Below are 21,128 nucleotides of genomic sequence, written 5' to 3'. Positions count from 1 at the left end.
ATCTGCACCGGTCCTGGGCCTCCCCTAGGTCGACTCAGCCTCAAATTAGTACATGGTGTGGTGTGTTAATATCGCCACTGGGGAGATAAAGGCGTTCGGGCGTGATGCTGGCCACCCACCCCCTCGTGTGCCATGCAGGCCTTCACAGGTGCTCGCTAACAGCACTTGCCCCAACAGTCTGTTCAGGCTACACGCTCAGAGCGAGCACCTATGATCTTTGTCTTTTTTTATATGTGTGTGTATGTGTGTGTGTGTGTATATGTGTATGTGTGTATGTGTGTGACGGGAAAGGTCCTGGCAAGGATTATTCAACATCGCCTTGCTAGGCACGCTGAGGAGAGGCTTGCGGAGCCCCAATGCGGTTTCAGGAAAGGGCGGTCCTGCACAGATGCCATATTTTCTGTCCGTCTGCTACAGCAGAGGTGTAGGGAATTCCAAAAAGACCTACATCTCTGCTTTATTGACCTGGTCAAGGCCTATGATACCATCAGTAGGACTGGGCTCTGGGTTGTTCTTCGTGCTTTTGGAGTACCTGACCCTCTGCTCACGATCATTAAGGACCTTCATGATAGTGAGTGGGCCCGGGTAAAACTACGTGGCCGGGATTCGGAGCCTTTCCCTGTACACCTTGGGGTGCGACAGGGATGTCCTCTGGCTCCCACATTATTTAACATCTATTTTGACCGCGTAGTTCGTGAAGCCTTCAATAGCTGTACCGGGGGAATTTCCATTTGGTACAGATATAATGGGAGGCTGATCGATGCCCGGGTGCGATCAAGGGATGGCTCCCTATTGGTCAACCACGTTATGTATGCCGATGATTTGGTAATAGCTGCTCATTCAGAAGAGGAGTTGGAGACGCTGCTGCTGAGACTGGAGTGTGCCACTAAGAGGTGGGGCCTTACCATCAGCCCCACCAAAACTAAGCACCTGCCTGGGTATTTTGTACCATCGGACACTCCACCCCCACAACTCCCAATTGGTGATGGGGCAGTTGTGGAGAGAGTGGAGAGTTTCCCATACCTGGGCAGTGTGCTTATGACCGGCTCCAGTTTATCAGCAGAGGTCTCACTCCGAATCAGTCGAGCGGCAATATCTTTTCATCGGTTGTGTAACGCTGTGTGGAAGCTACCTGGTCTGTCGCTCCGCACGAAGCTTCAGGTCTTCTCGGCCACGGTCATTCCCTCCCTTCTCTACGCTTGCGAAACGTGGACCCCCCTAGCGGAGCATCTTCGCCGGTTGGAAACATTTAGGCTGGCCTGCCTACGATCCATCCTGGGTTTAACCAGGCTGGATTGTGTGAGGAGCTCACAAATCCTTGAAAGATCTGGCCAAAGTCCCATCAGTGAGCTCCTCCGGCAGGCAAGGCTACGTTGGCTGGGTCATGTAGCCCGCATGCCCAGCCACCGCATGCCTAAACAGCTTTTGTTCGGCCGGATCGAGGGGGCTAAACGGGCGCGGCACGGGCTAGAGAAGAGATGGAGTGATGTGGTACAGGAGGACGTGGAGCTGAGTGGACTTGCCGATGACTGGTACCAGCGGTGTCAAGATCGGCCTCAGTGAAGGAGGCTCGTGAAGGACGCTACTGGGCAGTTGGAGGCAGTCGCCCTCCAACAACAACGGAGGGCGGAGGAGCGACGCTCACAACAACGAGCGGAGCGCCGGGTGGCTAAAGCACAGCAAGTTGGTACAGTAGGGGGCACAGGTGGTGCATCAGCCAGTCATTTCGGTCATCTTGGTCAGTCGACCCGTGGCACCTGGGTCTGCCCCGTGACCTCCTGCCGGCGGGCGTTCGACATTTCACGTGGCCTCAAGGTGCACTTGACCTGGCACAAGCGTCGTGGTGACGTCACCGCCACTTAAGTGGCGAATGGCGGTTGTTGTTGTTGTATGTGTGTGTGTATGTGTGTGTGTATGTGTGTGTGTATGTGTGTATGTATGTGTGTGTATGTGTGTATATGTGTGTGTATATGTGTGTATGTGTGCGTGTCGTGTTACCGGATCCTTGTTGCCCCACAGCTGCCGTCCGGTGAGAGCGTGCGGGGGGCGGGTGGCACACGGTCACCGTTAAACAACGCCGGCAAGCGCCGGTGACACAAACAACAACAACAACTGCTGCAGTTGTTGTTGCGTTGTATCTCCGGCAAGCGCGGCGACACAACAACATGGGTGCTAGTCACTAACAGCACTTGCCCCAACAGTCTGTTTAGGCTACACAGTGGAGCTTTGTCTTTGTTTGTCTTTGTATGTGTTGTTTAACTTTCGCACTGCACGTAGCCAACCGCGCTAATCGAAGGTGCAGTGTTGAGTCGTTGGGCAGTGTTGAGTCTATGTGCAGTGTTGAGTGTATGTGCAGTGTTGAGTCTATGTGCAGTGTTGAGTCTATGGGTAGTGTTGAGTCTATGTGCAGTGTTGAGTCTATGTGCAGTGTTGAGTCTATGTGCAGTGTTGAGTCTATGGGTAGTGTTGAGTCTATGGGCAGTGTTGAGTCTATGGGCAGTGTTGAGTCGTTGGGCAGTGTTGAGTCTATGGGCAGTGTTTAGTCTATGGGCAGTGTTGAGTCTATGTGCAGTGTTGAGTCTATGTGCAGTGTTGAGTCTATAGGTAGTGTTGAGTCTATGGGCAGTGTTGAGTTTATGGGCAGTGTTAGTCTATGGGCAGTGTTGAGTGTATGGGCAGTGTTGAGTCTATGGACTGTGTTAGTCTATGTAGTGTGTACTCTTTTGAACTTCTTTCGCACTGTACATATCCAACCGTGCTCATGGGAGCTACGGGGGGAGGGGGGGGGATCACAAACTAGACACAAAACTCAGTTTTAGAGCAATGAGTTTGTCAATGTCGATGGCAATGTAAATCTCCGCAGAGCTCCGAGTGGCTTCCAAATATCGGCAGGCAGAGGCGTTCCAGACGGCCGCAGAAGCGCGCGCGATGCAGTCGTGACGTCTTTGTTCGACCGCCCCCCCCGCCCCCCCCGTAACAGACTGTTGGGGTGGGTGCTGTTAGTAGCGAGCAGCGGCAGCAGCGGCGGATGCCGCCACTGTGGCACACGAGGGGGTGGGTGGGTGGCCAGCGGCCACGCCCGCACGGCCGCCCTTGTCTCCCGCAGTGGCAATGTCTACCACACACCGCACCAGGTACCCATTTGAGGCCGAGTCGACCCAGAGGAGGCACACACACGCGCGCTTGCGCGCGGAGTGCTCGGGGCGGAGTACCTTTTGAGATGCCTGGGATCCCAGCTTAGCGGCCTGTGTGGAGCGTGCGGACGAGGAGGAGGAGGGGGGGTGAGGAGAGACAACAAAATAAAGTCATAACCCGGAGCGTCGCAAACGCGTCGTCACGCACAGCGTCAGCGCCAGCGCCAGCGTCAGCCCTCGTCCATCCACTGCTAGATGACAGCATCCACCACCCACCACCGACTTCGATCAATGTGTCGGGGGGCGGGGGGGTTGTTTGACCATACTTCACCATGCCAGTCAAGTGCGGCATGGATGGCGAAGGACGGTGTGCAGCGGTCCGGGCGCTGAACTTCACCCTCCGGACTGACGTCAGCCACCCCCGTGTCTCAGCGGGGTGGCTGGCCGCTTCAACAGCGCAGGTGGTCAACTTTACACGCCAGCCAGCCAAGCCAGCCAAGCCAGCCAAGCCAGCCAAGCCAGCCAAGCCAGCCAAACCAGCCAAGCCAGCCAAGCCAGCCAAGCCAGCTTCCTCATTCTGACTTTTTTAGTTACCCAGGGGGCGCAAACAGCCAAGTGGCGGGACCTCTTCGTCTCGGAGGAGGGGGTCACGGGGGTCACGGGGGTCACGGGGGTCACGGGGGTCACGGGGGTCACGGGGGTCACAGGGGTCACAGGGGTCACCGGAGTCACCCCCCCCCCCACCCCCGGCCTCTTATCTCTTCGCTGGCTACCGGTCAAACTCCGAGTAGATTTTAAGGCACTGATATTCACCTATAAGTCTTTAAAATGGCTCACCACCCACGTTACTTGCAGCAACTAATACATTGATATATATACAATCAAGGTCCTTAAGTTCTTCTGATCTTCAACGACTCAGCACTCCCACAGGTCTCCAGGCTGCGCTCTTTTGGCGATCAGCGCTGTTGTCAGCGTGGCACCACAAACTACGGGACGCCTTGCCACTTGAAATCAGGGCGATCAGAGTTGGTAGATATATTTAATTCTGCTTTGAAAACCCAACTCCTATAAACTGGTCTTCACTCTTCAGTGTGGGCGTTTGGCCCACTGGGTTCTGTTTTTGAATTATTCTTATCATTATTATAAAACTTGAGAAGTTTTCAGTCGCCTATTGCGCGTTCATACGTGGCGGGAGGAGGAAGCCCCGAGAGCCCGGAAGACAACCGGATGCCTTTGCGAGCGAGGGGGCAACGCTCGATCCCCCCTCCCCGCACACATGGAGACAGGCGGCCGATTAGTCCACTCGCTGACAGAGCCAGGAGGTTACATGGCCCAGAACGGATGTCTGCGATTAAGAGCTTTATAGATTCCAACTCGGATTCTGATCTCGACGCCTGCGGGGTTAAGTGAGTCTAACAGCCGAGGCCAATCCGTGTCGAAGGCAATGCTCACATGGAGTGGAATAATTATCTGCGTGCGGTTATATATCCGATTTGCGGATTAACCGCGCGCACTGAGATTTTGCCCCAAGTTAATAGCTCGTGCCCAAATTGATAATCATAAAACAGCGATACATTGTTATTCTTGGAAATGTTTATTTACAAGTTGCTTAACCGGACAAATATCTTCCTCCGGTTAATCCCAAATCCACGTGAGATCACCTCTACAGATGATCTGAACCGGCCTTCATAGGTGCTGCTACTCGCTAACAGCACTTGCCCCGACAGTCTGTTAAAGGCTACACGGTGGGGGGGGGATCTTTGTCTTTATGTCGCGGGCGCGCATGGGTATTACGTTTCTAAGGGCTACGTTATTCCGTGTTAAACTTTAATCTCGCGGCGTCGGATTTCGCTGTCGGCAGAGGGAGAAAATAAAACGGCCGACTTGCCATCTCGGCAGCAGCGCGGCGCAATGCCTCTCACGTTGCCCACGCGCGACGATTCAAACGGTGCGGTGATGATGGCTAAACCCGTCGCATTCTTCCGGATGTGGTCAAAATTGCACTCGCAGTCTTCAAGATCCATCCCTCCATGTACTTACTACCCCTGCCTACCCTCTCCCCTCTCATCTCACTCCACTCCCCTTCACGCACTCTCCTGCCTCTCCCCTCTCATCTAACTCCACTCCACGCACTCTCCTACCTCTCCCCTCTCATCTCACTCTACTCCCCTCCACGCACTCTCCTACCTCTCCCCTCTCATCTCACTCCAGTCCCCTCCACGCACTCTCCTACCTCTCCCCTCTCATCTCACTCTACTCCCCTCCAAAATAGTTTCGTTAGTTAGCTCAGAGACCCCATCTATCCTTTTACCCGGTAAAAAGGGTAAATTACCTTACCGAGGCCTACTATACACTACACCACTATACACTAAACCACTATACACTACACCACTATACACTACACCACTATACATGACACTACTATACATGACACTACTATGCACGGCACACTACACCACTATTCACTACACTATACACTACACGATACACTATACCACTATACACTACACCATACACTACACCACTATACACGACACTACTATGCACTACACATTGGCCTCTCTTGAGGCCCGTCATTAAGTGATAAGTCCTTAAGGGGGCTGCTCGTCAAGAGGGGTTCTACCGTAACGAGGTCGCGATCCTCACGCAGCGGACCGCTTCAACCACGCCGGGTTGGCGGCGAAAGGTGTGGGGGGGGGTGGCGGGGTGTCGCACAGACGCGGCGACGTAGAAATAGAGGACAACAGCAGACGCTGCGTCGCGATTCAGCACGCACGGGGGGTGCGGCACTCGGAGGCGGTCCGTCGATTGTTTTTGTTGCAAAGCTTGGGAGGGAGCGAGGAAGCGAGCGAGGGAGCGAGGGAGCGAGGGAGCGAGGGAGGGAGCGAGGGAGCGAGCGAGGGAGCGAGGGAGGGAGTGAGGGAGCGAGGGAGGGAGCGAGTGAGCGAGGGAGGGAGCGAGGGAGCGAGGGAGGGAGCGAGGGAGCGAGGGAGGGAGGGAGCGAGGGAGCGAGGGAGCGAGGGAGCGAGGGAGCGAGGGAGCGAGGGAGGGAGCGAGGGAGGGAGGGAGCGAGGGAGCGAGGGAGGGAGGAAGCGAGGTAGGGAGGAAGCGAGGTAGGGAGGGAACGAGCGAGCGAGGGAGGGAGCGAGGGAGCGAGGGAGGGAGGGAGCGAGGGAGCGAGGGAGCGAGGGAGCGAGGGAGCGAGGGAGCGAGGGAGCGAGCGAGGGAGCGAGGGAGGGAGCGAGGGAGCGAGGGAGGGAGCGAGGGAGCGAGGGAGCGAGCGAGGGAGGGAGCGAGGGAGCGAGGGAGGGAGCGAGGGAGCGAGGGAGCGAGGGAGGGAGCGAGGGAGGGAGCGAGGGAGGGAGCGAGGGAGGGAGCGAGGGAGGGAGGGAGCGAGGGAGCGAGGAAGGGAGGAAGCGAGGTAGGGAGGAAGCGAGGTAGGGAGGGAACGAGCGAGCGAGGGAGGGAGCGAGGGAGCGAGGGAGCGAGGGAGCGAGGGAGCGAGGGGAGCGAGGGAGGGAGCGAGCGAGGGAGGGCGGGAGGGAGGGAGGGAGGGAGCGAGGGAGGGAGGGAGGGAGGGAGCGAGGGAGGGAGGGAGCGAGGGAGGGAGGGAGCTAGGGAGCGAGGGAGCGAGCGAGGGAGGGAGGAGATCGCAGGGCTGCAGCGCGACTGCATTTTTGACCGCTCACGGAGCCTCACTGAAGGGACACGCGCAGGCTCGGACGATTACCGAGGCTCAGCCGATTCATGAGACTCTTTGAAGATTAAGGAGACTCTAGACGATGAACGAGTCTCAGAGGAGACGAACGAATAACGAGACTCGGTGATTCACGAGAATCAGGACGATTCACGATTCATGGCACCCCAGCTCAAGTTTCTCTTGACCGCGATGGATGGCCTCGGAGCGTCGCCATCGAGACGACCGAGGGGTCGGTGATTAACAACGAAGACGCTCACGGCAGGGACGGCACAGTCCGAGCCGAAGGCGGTGGGGGGGAGGAGGAGGGGAGGGGAGGGAGTTTCTTTTGATAAAACGAGGAACTCAACAGACCGGGATGAGTCTCATTTACAAACGAAATCACAATTACGGTCGATCATCCATCACCCGGCACCGAGCGATCATCCGGCTGCTGCTTCCAACGTTATCCAGCGGTCCGGCAAAACCGCTCCACAGGCTGTAATCCACTCCGGCGATCGGCACCGTGTCGCGTGACAAGGTAGCCACGCTCGATTTCGGCGTGAAATATTAAACACGCTACATTATGCAATACATTCAACTTACACAATGAAAATACTGCACGTCACCCCATGCCGAGTCGTCGAGATTGAAGTTGTCGGCACGGTACGGTAAATACAGCAACACTTTACAGTCCGGATACTCGTGTGTTTGTCTGTTCATGTGTGCCAATTCCATGAAATAAACGCAGCAGTGGCAGCAGCTGTAGCTACTGCTCCTGGGTAAAGTACGAAATGGTGAAGGGCAAAGTCAGCTGACCGATTCCCGCTGAGCCCGGCCACAGTCCCACCCGATGGATCCTCAAATTGCGTTCTTAAAACGTCTCCGGGCGCCAGGGGCGTGGCTCCTGCATGCGCCTGGCGCCGTACCTACGTTGGGCGTAGAGGGGTCGGCTACGTACGGTGGGGAGGGGGGTGGGGGGGGTGGGGAGGCACAGCGGCACTCACCCCTTCCTTGGCCACGGTGGCGATCTTGCTCGCCCCCACCGCAAAGCTGCTCCAGCCCTGGCGGGGAGAGAGCAAGCAAGCAAGCAAGAGGAGGAGGAGGAGGAGGAGGAGGTGTGAGGGGGAGGAGGAGGAAGGGGGGAGGAGGAAGGGGGGAGGAGGAAGGGGGGAGGAGGTGGAGGAGGAGGTGTAGGAGGTGGAAGAGGTGATGCAAGGAGAAGGGGGAGGTGGTATTTAAAATCGCATTTTTTTACAGTATACAGTACATGTTGTGTGTCTCTGAACGGTGCTTCTTGAATGTGTTATCGTTAGTGTCGACGTTAGCTAAGGCACACTCATCCTGAGCTGCTGTTCAGTTGCCTGGGTGAAAAGTGGGAAGGGGGGGGCGGGTGGGGGCTCATGGCGGTGTTGAGGGGGGGGGGGTTCATGGTGGTGTTGAGGGGGGGGTCTCACGGAGTAGAAGGAGGACATGGCATTGTTGAGGGGTGGGGGTGATGGTGGTGTTGAGGGGGGGGGGGTGATGGTGTGTTGAGGGGGGGTGATGGTGGTGTTGAGGGGGGGTGATGGTGGTGTTGAGGGGGGGGGGTGATGGTGGTGTTGAGGGGGGGGGATGATGGTGGTGTTGAGGGGGGGGTGATGGTGGTGTTGAGGGGGGGGGATGATGGTGGTGTTGAGGGGGGGGGGTGATGGTGGTGTTGAGGGGGGGGGTGATGGTGGTGTTGAGGGGGGGGGGGTGATGGTGGTGTTGAGGGGGGGGGGGTGATGGTGGTGTTGAGGGGGGGGGGTTGATGGTGGTGTTGAAGGGGGGGGTTGATGGTGGTGTTGAGGGGGGGGGTGATGGTGGTGTTGAGGGGGGGGGATGATGGCGTTGTTGAGGGGGGGGGGGTGATGGTGGTGTTGAGGGGGGGGGTGATGGTGGTGTTGAGGGAGGGGGGGGTGATGGTGGTGTTGAGGGGGGGGGGTGATGGTGGTGTTGAGGGGGGGGGGGTGATGGTGGTGTTGAGGGGGGGGGGTGATGGTGGTGTTGAGGGGGGGGTGTGGTGGGGGTGAGGTGGTGTTGAGGGGGGGGGGTGATGGTGGTGTGAGGGGGGGGGGTGATGGCGTTGTTGAGGGGGGGGGGTGATGGTGGTGTTGAGGGGGGGGGTCTCACGGAGTAGAAGGAGGACATGGCGTTGTTGAGGGGGGGGGTGATGGTGGTGTATGAGGGGGGGGGGTCTCACGGAGTTGAAGGAGGACATGGCGTTGTTGAGGGGGGGGGTGATGGTGGTGTTGAGGGGGGGGGGGTGATGGTGGTGTTGAGGGGGGGGGGGGTGATGGTGGTGTTGAGGGGGGGGGTGATGGTGGTGTATGAGGGGGGGAGTCTCACAGAGTAGAAGGAGGACATGGCGTTGTTGAGGGGGGGGGTGATGGTGGTGTTGAGGGGGGGGGGGGGTGATGGTGGTGTTGAGGGGGGGGGTGATGGTGGTGTTGAGGGGGGGGGGTTGATGGTGGTGTTGAGGGGGGGGGGTTGATGGTGGTGTTGAGGGGGGGGGGGTGATGGTGGTGTTGAGGGGGGGTGGTTGAGGGGGGGTGTGATGGTGGTGTTGAGGGGGGGGGGTTGATGGTGGTGTTGAGGGGGGGGGGGTTGATGGTGGTGTTGAGGGGGGGGGGGGGGGTGATGGTGGTGTTGAGGGGGGGAGTGATGGTGGTGTTGAGGGGGGGGGTGATGGTGGTGTTGAGGGGGGGGGTGATGGTGGTGTTGAGGGGGGGGTGATGGAGTGTTGAGGGGGGGGGGTGATGGTGGTGTTGAGGGGGGGGGGGGTGATGGCGTGTTGAGGGGGGGGTTGATGGTGGTGTTGAGGGGGGGGGGTGATGGTGGTGTTGAGGGGGGGGGTGATGGTGGTGTTGAGGGAGGGGGGGTGATGGTGGTGTTGAGGGGGGGGGGTGATGGTGGTGTTGAGGGGGGGGGTGATGGTGGTGTTGAGGGGGGGGGGTGATGGTGGTGTTGAGGGGGGGGGGTGATGGTGGTGTTGAGGGGGGGGGTGATGGTGGTGTTGAGGGGGGGGGGTGATGGTGGTGTTGAGGGGGGGGTGATGGTGGTGTTGAGGGGGGGGGTGATGGTGGTGTTGAGGGGGGGGGTGATGGTGGTTGAGGGGGGGGGTGATGGTGGTGTTGAGGGGGGGGTGATGGTGGTGTTGAGGGGGGGGGGGGATGGTGGTGTTGAGGGGGGGGGGTGATGGCGTTGTTGAGGGGGGGGGGGTGATGGTGGTGTTGAGGGGGGGGGTCTCACGGAGTAGAAGGAGGACATGGCGTTGTTGAGGGGGGGGGTGATGGTGGTGTATGAGGGGGGGGGGTCTCACGGAGTTGAAGGAGGACATGGCGTTGTTGAGGGGGGGGGGGTGATGGTGGTGTTGAGGGGGGGGGTGATGGTGGTGTTGAGGGGGGGGGTGATGGTGGTGTTGAGGGGGGGGGTCTCACGGAGTAGAAGGAGGACATGGCGTTGTTGAGGAGGTCGTCGTCCTTCTTCTGCGGCTCCACGGTGTTGCCGAAGCCGACGTAGCGACTGTCATGGCCGCTGTGGCCACCGCCGCTGAGGCACGGAAACCACGGTGGTGGTGGTGGTGGTGGCGGCAGCAACGACAACAACGATGACGATGACAACGAAAACAACAAACGACGACGACAACACCGAAAACAACAACAACGACAACAATGACACCAAAAACAATGACAATAACAACAAATGACATAGTAAGCAACAACAATGACAACGACGACAACAACACCAATGACAATACAGAAAACAACAACAACAAACGAGAACAACACCGAAAACAACGATAATAAAAAACGATAACAACAATGACAACAGCAACAAACAGAATCAGAATGGTTATTCGTTCCCCAGGATAAATCCGATTATCTACAAACGTCAGAAAGTTACAGAACGATACGAAAATAACAAAACCCGATGGGAGCGGCGGTGTTTGCCAGGAGGCGCACCTCTGGTAGCTGTCGTCACCGAGCCAGTCCTCGTAGTCGCTGGTCGTGGCGAAGGAGGAGGGCGCCTGCTGCTTGGAGCTGCTGCTGCTGTTCCTGTGGCGCCGGACAGACCGTAAAGACGGCGGAGAGACGGTGGGGAGACGGTGAACAAAACCCGGCAGCGAGAGGCGGAGTGGGGGAACGATGCCCATCACATTTGAAGAGCTGGGTCCGAGTTGGGTCAGAGCTGGGTCAGAGCTAGAGGCCGACCAAAATTCGGTTTCGGTTTCGGCGCCGAAAGTTGGCAAATGGCCTCTTTCGGCATAGTTTCTATTTCGGCCGAAGCCAAAAAGTGAACTTTCGGTTTACTTTCGGGTTTCGGCCGAAAGTAAATATTGAACTTTCGGTCTGGTTTCTTTTTCGTCGAAACCAGAAATTCAGTTTCGGTCGGCCTCTAGTCAGAGCTGGGTCAGAGTTGGGCCACCACACCGGTGTTAGTGAGGGTCACCACGCCGGTGTTAGTGAGGCCCACCATACCGGTGTTAGTGAGGGTCACCACGCCGGTGTTAGTGAGGCCCACCATACCGGTGTTAGTGAGGGTCACCACACCGGTGTTAGTGAGGGTCACCACGCCGGTGTTAGTGAGCCCCACCATACCGGTGTTAGTGAGGGTCACCACGCCGGTGTTAGTGAGGCCCACCATACCGGTGTTAGTGAGGGTCACCACGCCGGTGTTAGTGAGGCCCACCATACCGGTGTTAGTGAGGGTCACCACGCCGGTGTGAGTGAGGATCACCACGCCGGTGTGAGTGAGGGTCACCACGCCGGTGTTAGTGAGGGTCACCACGCCGGTGTGAGGGTCACCACGCCGGTGTTAGTGAGGGTCACCACGCCGGTGTTAGTGAGGCCCACCATACCGGTGTTAGTGAGGGTTACCACGCCGGTGTTAGTGAGGCCCACCATACCGGTGTTAGTGAGGGTCACCACGCCGGTGTGAGTGAGGGTCACCACGCCGGTGTGAGGATCACCACGCCGGTGTGAGGGTCACCACGCCGGTGTGAGTGAGGGTCACCACGCCGGTGTGAGTGAGGGTCACCACACCGGTGTGAGTGAGGGTCACCACACCGGTGTTAGTGAGGGTCACCACGCCGGTGTGAGGGTCACCACGCCGGTGTGAGGGTCACCACGCCGGTGTGAGGGTCACCACGCCGGTGTGAGTGAGGGTCACCACGCCGGTGTGAGGGTCACCACGCCGGTGTGAGGGTCACCACACCGGTGTTAGTGAGGGTCACCACGCCGGTGTGAGGGTCACCACGCCGGTGTGAGGGTCACCACGCCGGTGTGAGTGAGGGTCACCACGCCGGTGTGAGGGTCACCACGCCGGTGTGAGGGTCACCACGCCGGTGTGAGTGAGGGTCACCACGCCGGTGTGAGTGAGGGTCACGACGCCGGTGTGAGTGAGGGTCACCACGCCGGTGTGAGTGAGGGTCACCACGCCGATGTGAGTGAGGGTCACCACACCGGTGTGAGTGAGGGTCACCACGCCGGTGTGAGTGAGGCCCACCACACATCTGGGGGAGAAGTCGCAATAAAAGGCCACTAGGGGCCACCAGTGGGCCCGCGGTGGCCGGAGAGGCCGCGTGGTTGCGTGTCTGTTGTTGGCACAGGAGGGCGGACACGTGGTGCATCGGCCAGTCATCTCGGTCATCTCAGTCAGTCGACCCACGGCACCTGGGTCTGCCCCGTGACCTTCTACCGACGGGCGTTCGACACTTCACGTGGCCTCAACGTGTACATGGCCTGGCACAAGCGCCGTGGTGACATCACCGCCACTTAGTGGCGAATGGCGGTTGTTGTTGTTATTGTGTGCGTGTGCGCGCGCGTGTGCGTGCGCGCGTGCACACGCACACAATAGTGTAGTGGTTAGCGCACGATGCGACGAACCCGTCGACTCGAGTTCGATTCCCGCTGACGGCAAACACCGGTGACGATTATCTGAACCGGTCCTGGGCTTCCCCTAGGTAGACTCAGCCTCAAATAAGTACCTGGTGCATTAAGTATTGCCACTGGGGAGACAAAGGTGGCCGGGCGCGTGTCGCTGTCCACCCACCCCACTCGTGTGCAGTGTCGGCCTTCACAGGTGCTACTCGCTAACAGCACTTGCCCCGGCAGTCTGTTGAGGCTACACGGGGGATCTTTGTCTTGTGTGTGTGAAGGCCGCACCTGTGGGAGGCGTTGAGGCGGCCGCCGGCCTGCGGAGGCGCCCAGTTCCGGGCCTCCGACGTCTCCTCGGACCACTCGCGCCCCTCGGCCTGCGCCGAGATCTGGGGGGGGGCGGGGGGGGGCGGGGGGGGGAGGGTGGCACGGGGAGAGTGGCGATGGTGACGACGTGCGGGTAACCGCCGTCGTCACGGGTAACCACCGTCGTCACGGCCACACGAGGGGTGGGGGGGATGGGTGGGGGGGGTGGGGGATGGGTGGGGGGTGACCTTGTCACGGTAGAGGGCGGCGGGGCGGCTGTTGTACTTCTCCTGCAGCGTCCAGCCCTCCTCCACGTCGTCGCGCTCCCCCAGGAAGGCGCGGAACCTCGTGTTGCCCCCCGCCTTCATCTTCGCCAGCTCCAGGTCCTTCCACTTGTCCATGGAGACTGAGCGCACAAAGCTGCACCGCACAGACGGGGGGGGGGGGGGGGGGGGGGAGCATGCGAGGGAGGAGAGAGAGGAGAGGCGACGGTGACTGAGAGCACGCGTGTGGCAGTGACAGAGTGACTGGGAGGATGATGAGAAAGTGATGAGGAGGATGATGAGAGCGAGGGAGTGATGAGGAGGCAACAACAGCAGAGGGCGGAGAGTGATGCACGCAAACGTCGGTCACTGGCCGTTTTAAAACAAAGACACTAAAACTATTTCTTATTTTACCGGAGCAGGAGAGCAAGCGGGGGTGGGAGAGTGAGCGGGAGAGAGAGTTGGAGAGCCAACGGGAGAGTGAGCGGTGGAGTGAGAGTGAGAGCGAGCGGGAAAGAGAGCGGTGGAGTGAGAGCGAGCGGGAGAGCGAGCGGGAGAGCGAGCGGGAGAGTGAGCGGGAGAGTGAGCGGGAGAGCGAGCGGGAGAGCGAGCGGGAGAGTGAGAGTGAGCGGGAGAGTGAGCGGGAGAGTGAGCTAGTGAGTGGGAGAGTGAGCGGGAGAGTGAGAGTGAGCGGGAGAGTGAGCGGGAGAGTGAGCGGGAGAGTGAGCGGAGAGAGAGAGCGGGAGAGGTGGCGGGGAGCGAGAGAGCGAGCGGGAGAGTGAGAGTGCGAGGGAAAGACAGCGGAGGAGAGTGAGCGGGAGAGTGAGCGGGAGCGGGAGAGTGAGCGGGAGAGTGAGCGGGGAGTGAGCGGGAGAGTGAGCGGGAGAGTGAGCGGGAGAGAGAGCGGGAGAGTGAGAGTGAGCGGGAAAGAGAGGGAGAGAGTGGGAGAGTGAGCGGGAGGGGAGAGTGAGATAGTGAGTGGGAGAGCGAGCGGGAGAGAGAGTGGGAGAGCGAGCGGGAGAGCGAGCGGGGAGAGGAGAGCGGGAGAGTGAGAGCGAGCGGGAGAGAGAGCGGAGAGGAGAGTGAGAGTGAGCAGGAAAGTGAGCGGGGGAGAATGAGGGGAGAGAGAGCGGGAGAGAGAGCGGGAGAGAGAGCGGGTGAGCGAGCGGGAGAGAGAGCGGGTGAGGGAGCGGGAGAGCGAGCGGGAGAGCGAGCGGGAGAGAGAGCGGGAGAGCGAGCGGGAGAGCGAGCGGGAGAGCGAGCGGGAGAGCGAGAGTGAGCGGGAGAGTGAGCGGGAGAGAGAACGGGAGAGAGAGCGGGAGGGAGAGCGGGAGAGTGAGCGGGTGAGTGAGCGGGAGAGTGAGAGTGAGCGGGAGAGCGAGTGGGAGAGCGAGCGGGAGAGCGAGCGGGAGAGCGAGTGGGAGAGTGAGTGGGAGAGTGAGAGTGAGCAGGAGAGCGAGCGGGAGAGCGAGCAGGAGAGCGAGCGGGAGAGCGAGCAGGAGAGCGAGCGGGAGAGCGAGCGGGAGAGCGAGCGGGAGAGAGAGCGGGAGAGAGAGCAGGAGAGAGAGCGGGAGATGTGAGCGGGAGAGTGAGCGGGAGAGAGAACGGGAGAGTGAGCGGGTGAGTGAGCGGGAGAGCGAGCGGGAGAGCGAGCGGGAGAGTGAGCGGTGGAGTGAGAGTGAGCAGGAGAGTGAGCGGGAGAGCGGGAGAGAGAGCGGGAGAGTGAGCGGGAGAGTGAGAACGGGAGAGTGAGCGGGAGAGTGAGCGGGAGAGCGGGAAAGTGAGAACGGGAGAGTGAGCGGGAGAGTGAGAACGGGAGAGAGAGCGGGAGAGTGAGAACGGGAGAGGGAGCGGGAGAGAGTGAATGAGAGCGGGGGCGGGAGAGCGAGCGAGCGAGTGGCTGAGCAGCGGGGCGTTGAGGGGTGCGTCGTGGCGACTACCTGAGGTGCACCCCGAGCCCCCGGTGCCTCCCCGAGCACTCGAGGCAGATCCAGATGCCGTAGGTGACGCTCACCCACTGCGGGTTGAACGCTCCGCACTCGAAGCACGTCTGTGGCACGCAGCACGGCACGGAACACGCAGCATGAGACACAGCGAACAGCACGGGACACGCAGCATGAGACACAGCGAACAGCACGGGACGCGAAGCACGGGACACAGCGAACAGCACGGGACGCGAAGCATGAGACACAGCGAACAGCACGGGACGCGAAGCATGAGACACAGCGAACAGCACGGTACACGAAGCACGGGACACGCAGCATGAGACATAGCGAATAGCACAGGACGCGAAGCACGGGCCACGGGACACAGCGCACGGCACGGGACACAACAAACAAAGATCAGAACGGACGGGAGCTTCCATTCCTTGAGTTATCATTTGCGATAACCAGGCTCACTGCTGAAAAGTAACTATTAGTGAAGCCCCACCCACAATGGATTGGAGATGTTGACTACCTCGCCTGGTGTGCAGGAGGTCGTGGGTTCGATCCCGACCCTGCCGCCTGCCGCTGCTGTATATGTGGAGTCTGCGTGTCTCTCTCTCTACCCGTGGTCGCGTGGATTTTACTCCGGGTCTTCCGGTTTTCCCCTCCACATTGAGAATCACCGTCACGCTTGGAGTCGTTTCCACACGACGATGACGACGATGAGCCACCAGCCACCACGGGTGGCCAGGGTCGCGTCTGAGACAGGAGCTACACAGCTCTGTGTTTCACGTGGAGAGTGGCGGGTCGAGAGGCGGAGGGCGACTCACCGCGTTGTCGTCCTGGCCGCGGACTTCCTTGAGCACTCGCCGAGTCCTGGGGCTCGCCATGGCTCCTCCTCCTCCTGCTGCAACCCACGGGGAGCGTAGAGTCCACCACTAGAGTCCACCACCACTAAACTCCACCACCGCCGCACTCCACCACCACAGTCCACCGCCACAGTCCACCGCCACAGTCCACCGCCACAGTCCACCGCTAGACTCCACTGCCACAGTCCACCGCCACAGTCCACCGCCACAGTCCACCACCACAGTCCACCGCTAGACTCCACCGCCACAGTCCACCGCCACAGTCCACCGCCACAGTCCACCGCTAGACTCCACCGCCACAGTCCACCACCACAGTCCACCGCTAGACTCCTCCACCACAGTCCACTACCACAGTCCACCGCTAGACTCCACCACCACAGTCCACCGCTAGACTCCACCACCACAGTCCACCGCCAGACTCCACCGCCACAGTCCACTACCAGATTCCACCGCCACACTCCACCACCAGACTCCACCGCCACAGTCCACCACCAGACTCCACCGCCACACTCCACCACCAGACTCCACCGCCACAGTCCACCACCAGACTCCACCGCCACACTCCACCACCAGACTCCACCACCACAGTCCACCACCAGACTCCACCACCACAGTCCACCACCAGACTCCACCACCACAGTCCACCACCAGATTCCACCGCCACACTCCACCACCAGACTCCACCGCCACAGTCCACCACCAGACTCCACCGCCACACTCCACCACCAGACTCCACCGCCAGTCCACCACCAGACTCCACCGCCACAGTCCACCACCAGACTCCACCGCCACAGTCCACCACCAGACTCCACCGCCACACTCCACCACCAGACTCCACCACCACAGTCCACCACCAGACTCCACCACCACAGTCCACCACCAGATTCCACCGCCACACTCCACCACCAGACTCCACCGCCACAGTCCACCACCAGACTCCACCGCCACACTCCACCACCAGACTCCACCGCCAGTCCACCACCAGACTCCACCACCACAGTCCACCACCAGACTCCACCGCCACAGTCCACCACCAGACTCCACCGCCACAGTACACCACCAGACTCCACCGCCACAGTCCACCACCAGACTCCACCGCCACACTCCACCACCAGACTCCACCGCCAGTCCACCACCAGACTCCACCGCCACAGTCCACCACCAGACTCCACCGCCACAGTACACCGCTAGAGTCCACCGCTAGACTCCACCGCAGACTCCACCACCACAGTCCACCACCAGACTCCACCGCCACAGTCCACCACCAGACTCCACCGCCACACTCCACCACCAGACTCCACCGCCACAGTCCACCACCAGACTCCACCGCCACACTCCACCACCAGACTCCACCACCACAGTCCACCACCAGACTCCACCACCACAGTCCACCACCAAACTCCACCGCCACAGTACACCGCTAGAGTCCACCGCTAGACTCCACCGCAGACTCCACCGCCACACTCCACCACCAGACTCCACCGCCACAGTCCACCACCAGACTCCACCGCCACACTCCACCACCAGACTCCACCGCCACACTCCACCACCAAACTCCACCGCCACAGTCCACCACCAGACTCCACCGCCACAGTCCACCACCAGACTCCACCGCCACACTCCACCACCAGACTCCACCGCCACAGTCCACCACCAGACTCCACCGCCACACTCCACCACCAGACTCCACCGCCACAGTCCACCGCTAGAGTCCACGGCTAGACTCCACCGCCACCACTAGACTCCACCGCGGTAGATCCACCGCGAGGCGAGCGCCACTCACCGCCGGCTCGAGGCTGGCCGCGGGGGCAGGACGCGGCTCGGGGCTTGCGGCCTCCTCGGCTGCTCGCCGCCTCGGCTCCTGCCGGGACGGGAAGCCGCCAGTCGCCGAGACGGACAGGCGATAAGAATCGCCGATCGACGATGATCGATGGGTTGATGATCGATGGGTTGATGATCTATGGCTTGATGATCGATGGGTTGATGATCGATGATTACGAATCGGCTCGAGTAGTGATCGGGGCCGCTGCTACCGCCGCCGCTGATGACGATGACGATGCCACGACGCAGTGACGTCACAGCCCCCCCCCCCCCCGAGTTGCCCCCCTCCTCCCCCTTGCCAGGTCCGAGGGTTAAAAAACCTCTAGGGCACCCCCCTCCCTCGGCGAGGTGAGAGCAGAGAATCGATTTCGCCTATAGGAGGGGTGGAATCGAGGTGTGGGCGATCCGGGGTTGGGGGGGGTCTCCCCCCCCACCCCTTCCCCACCCCATCTCGGTCCGCCTGGGGAGTTGGGAGAGGGAGCGAAGCTCACAACAACGAGCGGAGCGCCTGGCGGATAAAGCGCAGTGGATTGTTGGCGTCTCAGTCGGTCAAACCCACGGCACCTGCTGGGTCTGTCCCGTGACCACCTCCTGCACCTAGCCTGCACAGCAGTCATCACATAGCACCTGGGTCTGTCCCGTGACCACCTCCTGCACCTAGCCTGGCACAGCAGTCATCACATAGCACATGGGTTTGTTCCGTGACCTCCTGCACCTAGCCTGCACAGCAGTCATTCCATAGCACCTGGGTATGTCCCGTGACCACCTCCTGCACCTAGCCTGGCACAGCAGTCATCACATAGCACATGGGTTTGTTCCGTGACCTCCTGCACCTAGCCTGGCACAGCAGTCATCCCATTGCACCTGGGTCTGTCCCGTGACCTCCTGCACCTAGCCTGGCACAGCAGTCATCACATAGCACATGGGTTTGTTCCGTGACCTCCTGCACCTAGCCTGGCACAGCAGTCATCACATAGCACATGGGTTTGTTCCGTGACCTCCTGCACCTAGCCTGCACAGCAGTCATTCCATAGCACCTGGGTCTGTCCCGTGACCACCTCCTGCACCTAGCCTGGCACAGCAGTCATCACATAGCACATGGGTTTGTTCCGTGACCTCCTGCACCTAGCCTGGCACAGCAGTCATCACATAGCACATGGGTTTGTTTCGTGACCTCCTGCACCTAGCCTGGCACAGCAGTCATTCCATAGCACCTGGGTCTGTCCCGTGACCACCTCCTGCACCTAGCCTGGCACAGCAGTCATCCCATTGCACATGGGTTTGTTCCGTGACCTCCTGCACCTAGCCTGGCACAGTAGTCATTCCATAGCACCTGGGTCTGTCCCGTGACCACCTCCTGCACCTAGCCTGGCACAGCAGTCATCACATAGCACATGGGTTTGTTCTGTGACCTCCTGCACCTAGCCTGGCACAGCAGTCATTCCATAGCACATGGGATTGTTCCGTGACCTCCTGCACCTAGCCTGGCACAGCAGTCATTCCATAACACATGGGTTTGTCCCGTGACCTCCTCCTGCACCTAGCCTGGCACAGCAGTCATCCCATTGCACATGGGTTTGTCCCGTGACCACCTCCTCCTCCTGCACCTAGCCTGGCACAGCAGTAAAACCCCCGGCGCTAGGGTCTATCCCGTGACAGACCCAGGTATAGTTTTATTTAAGGTACAAATACAAATAAACTAAACTTAGATTTTATAGCTCAACGAAAATGGCTTATCACGTGGACATTTATCGCAGCTAAATACTCAAAACGAACTTTTTATTTGTCTATTTCTTTTCGAGTGATGTGTTTACCTTGCCTATACTTTGCACTCCGTTATTGTTTGTAAATTGTGTTTGTTGTTGTTGTTGTTGTGACGTTCGAGCCTCGTGCTCCTAATGGTCATCTGTGAAGAAGAGCTTTATATCTCATCGGATTCCTCCAGGATAAATAAATACAGGGACTCCTCGACTTACGAACTAGGTGGGTTCCATAGGTCTGTTCGTAAGTCGATTTGTTCGTAAATCCAACTTTACTCCTGTCGATTCCCAACGTGTTGTACGGCGTGTACACTAAACACGGGGAGTGGCTTTATAAGTTGTAAATCCCCTGTAGACGGATATGCCACTGGTTCTTCACGTTCTGTAGATGTAGATGCCACTGGATATTCACGTTCTGTAGATGTAGATGCCACTGGATATTCACGTTCTGTAGATGTAGATGCCACTGGATATTCACGTTCTGTAGATGTAGATGCCACTGGATATTCACGTTCTGCAGATGTAGATGCCACTGGTTCTTCACGTTCTGTAGATGGATATGCCACTGGTTCTTCATGTTATGCAGATGTAGATGCCACTGGTTCTTCACGTTCTGTAGATGTAGATGCCACTGGTTCTTCATGTTATGCAGATGTAGATGCCACCACCGCCATCTATTGTTCGGCGGTTGAACTTACGACTCTCCGTCCGAACAGACAACTTGGGCATAGGAGAGGTTTGTTCGTATCTCTTAAAGTTCCTAAATCTAATGTCCGTAAGTAGAGGAGTATGTTCAGCAGAGTGCTCGTAAGTAGAAGAGTTTGTTGCATCGTTTGATCTTAAACGAAGGAGTTTGTCCGGTAAAATGTTCGCACATAGAGGAGTCTGAAATTGACCAATCGGAGTTCGTTCTGTAAGGAGGCGGGGTCGCGAGACATGGGGGGGGCGGGGTTCGGGCACGTCACCAGTAGGGGGGGAGGGATCGAGTCACCCCACCCCTCGCCCCCATTCATTCCCAGTGATGTCACTCACATCAGAGGCGTCTGGGCTGCAGGTTGTCAGATGAGAGGGATGTTATTTCTGCTAAGTTATTTACATTAAGTTTAAACATCTGAATCATTATTCAGACTGCAGCAGGGAATCCCAAGAGCTATGAATAAAATGTTTATTTATTTATTTTTCCCGACGTCCAGTGTGGGGTCAGCAAGTTACAAACCAAGCAACCCACACGTGATGCAGCAAACACCCACGTGGTAAGCGAGCCACTCAACATAGATACATCAGAAACACACATCGATAAATACCCCCCACCAATAATCGATATACATTATAATTTATATAAATACATTATACATTAACGACATCACGTTCAACCCTCGTCTCTTTAAGGGGCCGTCCATTAATGACGTCACGCGATTTTTGACGATTTTGACCCCCCCCCCCCCTTCGTCACACGGCGTCATAAAAAGTCAGA

The 21,128-nt window shown here is 58.9% G+C and overlaps 1 protein-coding gene across 7 annotated transcripts in view; it reads right to left on the bottom strand.

Moving 5' to 3' along the window:
• Positions 1 to 18,129, bottom strand: part of ARFGAP1 (ADP ribosylation factor GTPase activating protein 1) — a 44,032-nt gene extending 25,903 nt beyond the window's left edge. For 3 of the 7 annotated variants that reach the window (XM_061549174.1, XM_061549177.1, XM_061549180.1), the window contains exons 1-10: positions 17,857 to 18,129; positions 16,035 to 16,111; positions 15,220 to 15,329; positions 13,265 to 13,436; positions 12,999 to 13,099; positions 10,797 to 10,889; positions 10,272 to 10,383; positions 7,818 to 7,874; positions 3,213 to 3,245; positions 1,999 to 2,019 (exon numbers count right to left, since the gene is read on the bottom strand). In XM_061549174.1, the coding sequence (XP_061405158.1) occupies positions 1,999 to 2,019; positions 3,213 to 3,245; positions 7,818 to 7,874; positions 10,272 to 10,383; positions 10,797 to 10,889; positions 12,999 to 13,099; positions 13,265 to 13,436; positions 15,220 to 15,329; positions 16,035 to 16,094 (759 nt within the window). In that variant the 5' untranslated portion in view covers positions 16,095 to 16,111; positions 17,857 to 18,129. The remainder of the gene's footprint in view (positions 1 to 1,998; positions 2,020 to 3,212; positions 3,246 to 7,817; positions 7,875 to 10,271; positions 10,384 to 10,796; positions 10,890 to 12,998; positions 13,100 to 13,264; positions 13,437 to 15,219; positions 15,330 to 16,034; positions 16,112 to 17,856) is intronic. The other 4 variants (XM_061549178.1, XM_061549179.1, XM_061549181.1 and 1 more) reach the window with 2 other exon arrangements.
• Between the last annotated feature and the right edge of the window lie 2,999 nt (positions 18,130 to 21,128).

The sequence above is a fragment of the Lethenteron reissneri genome, chromosome 10 (genome assembly GCF_015708825.2).
Source record: "Lethenteron reissneri isolate LAM-NWPU_2019-01 chromosome 10, ASM1570882v1, whole genome shotgun sequence".
In the NCBI taxonomy this organism is placed as follows: domain Eukaryota; kingdom Metazoa; phylum Chordata; class Hyperoartia; order Petromyzontiformes; family Petromyzontidae; genus Lethenteron; species Lethenteron reissneri.
This window is presented reverse-complemented; position numbering and strand designations above follow the sequence as displayed.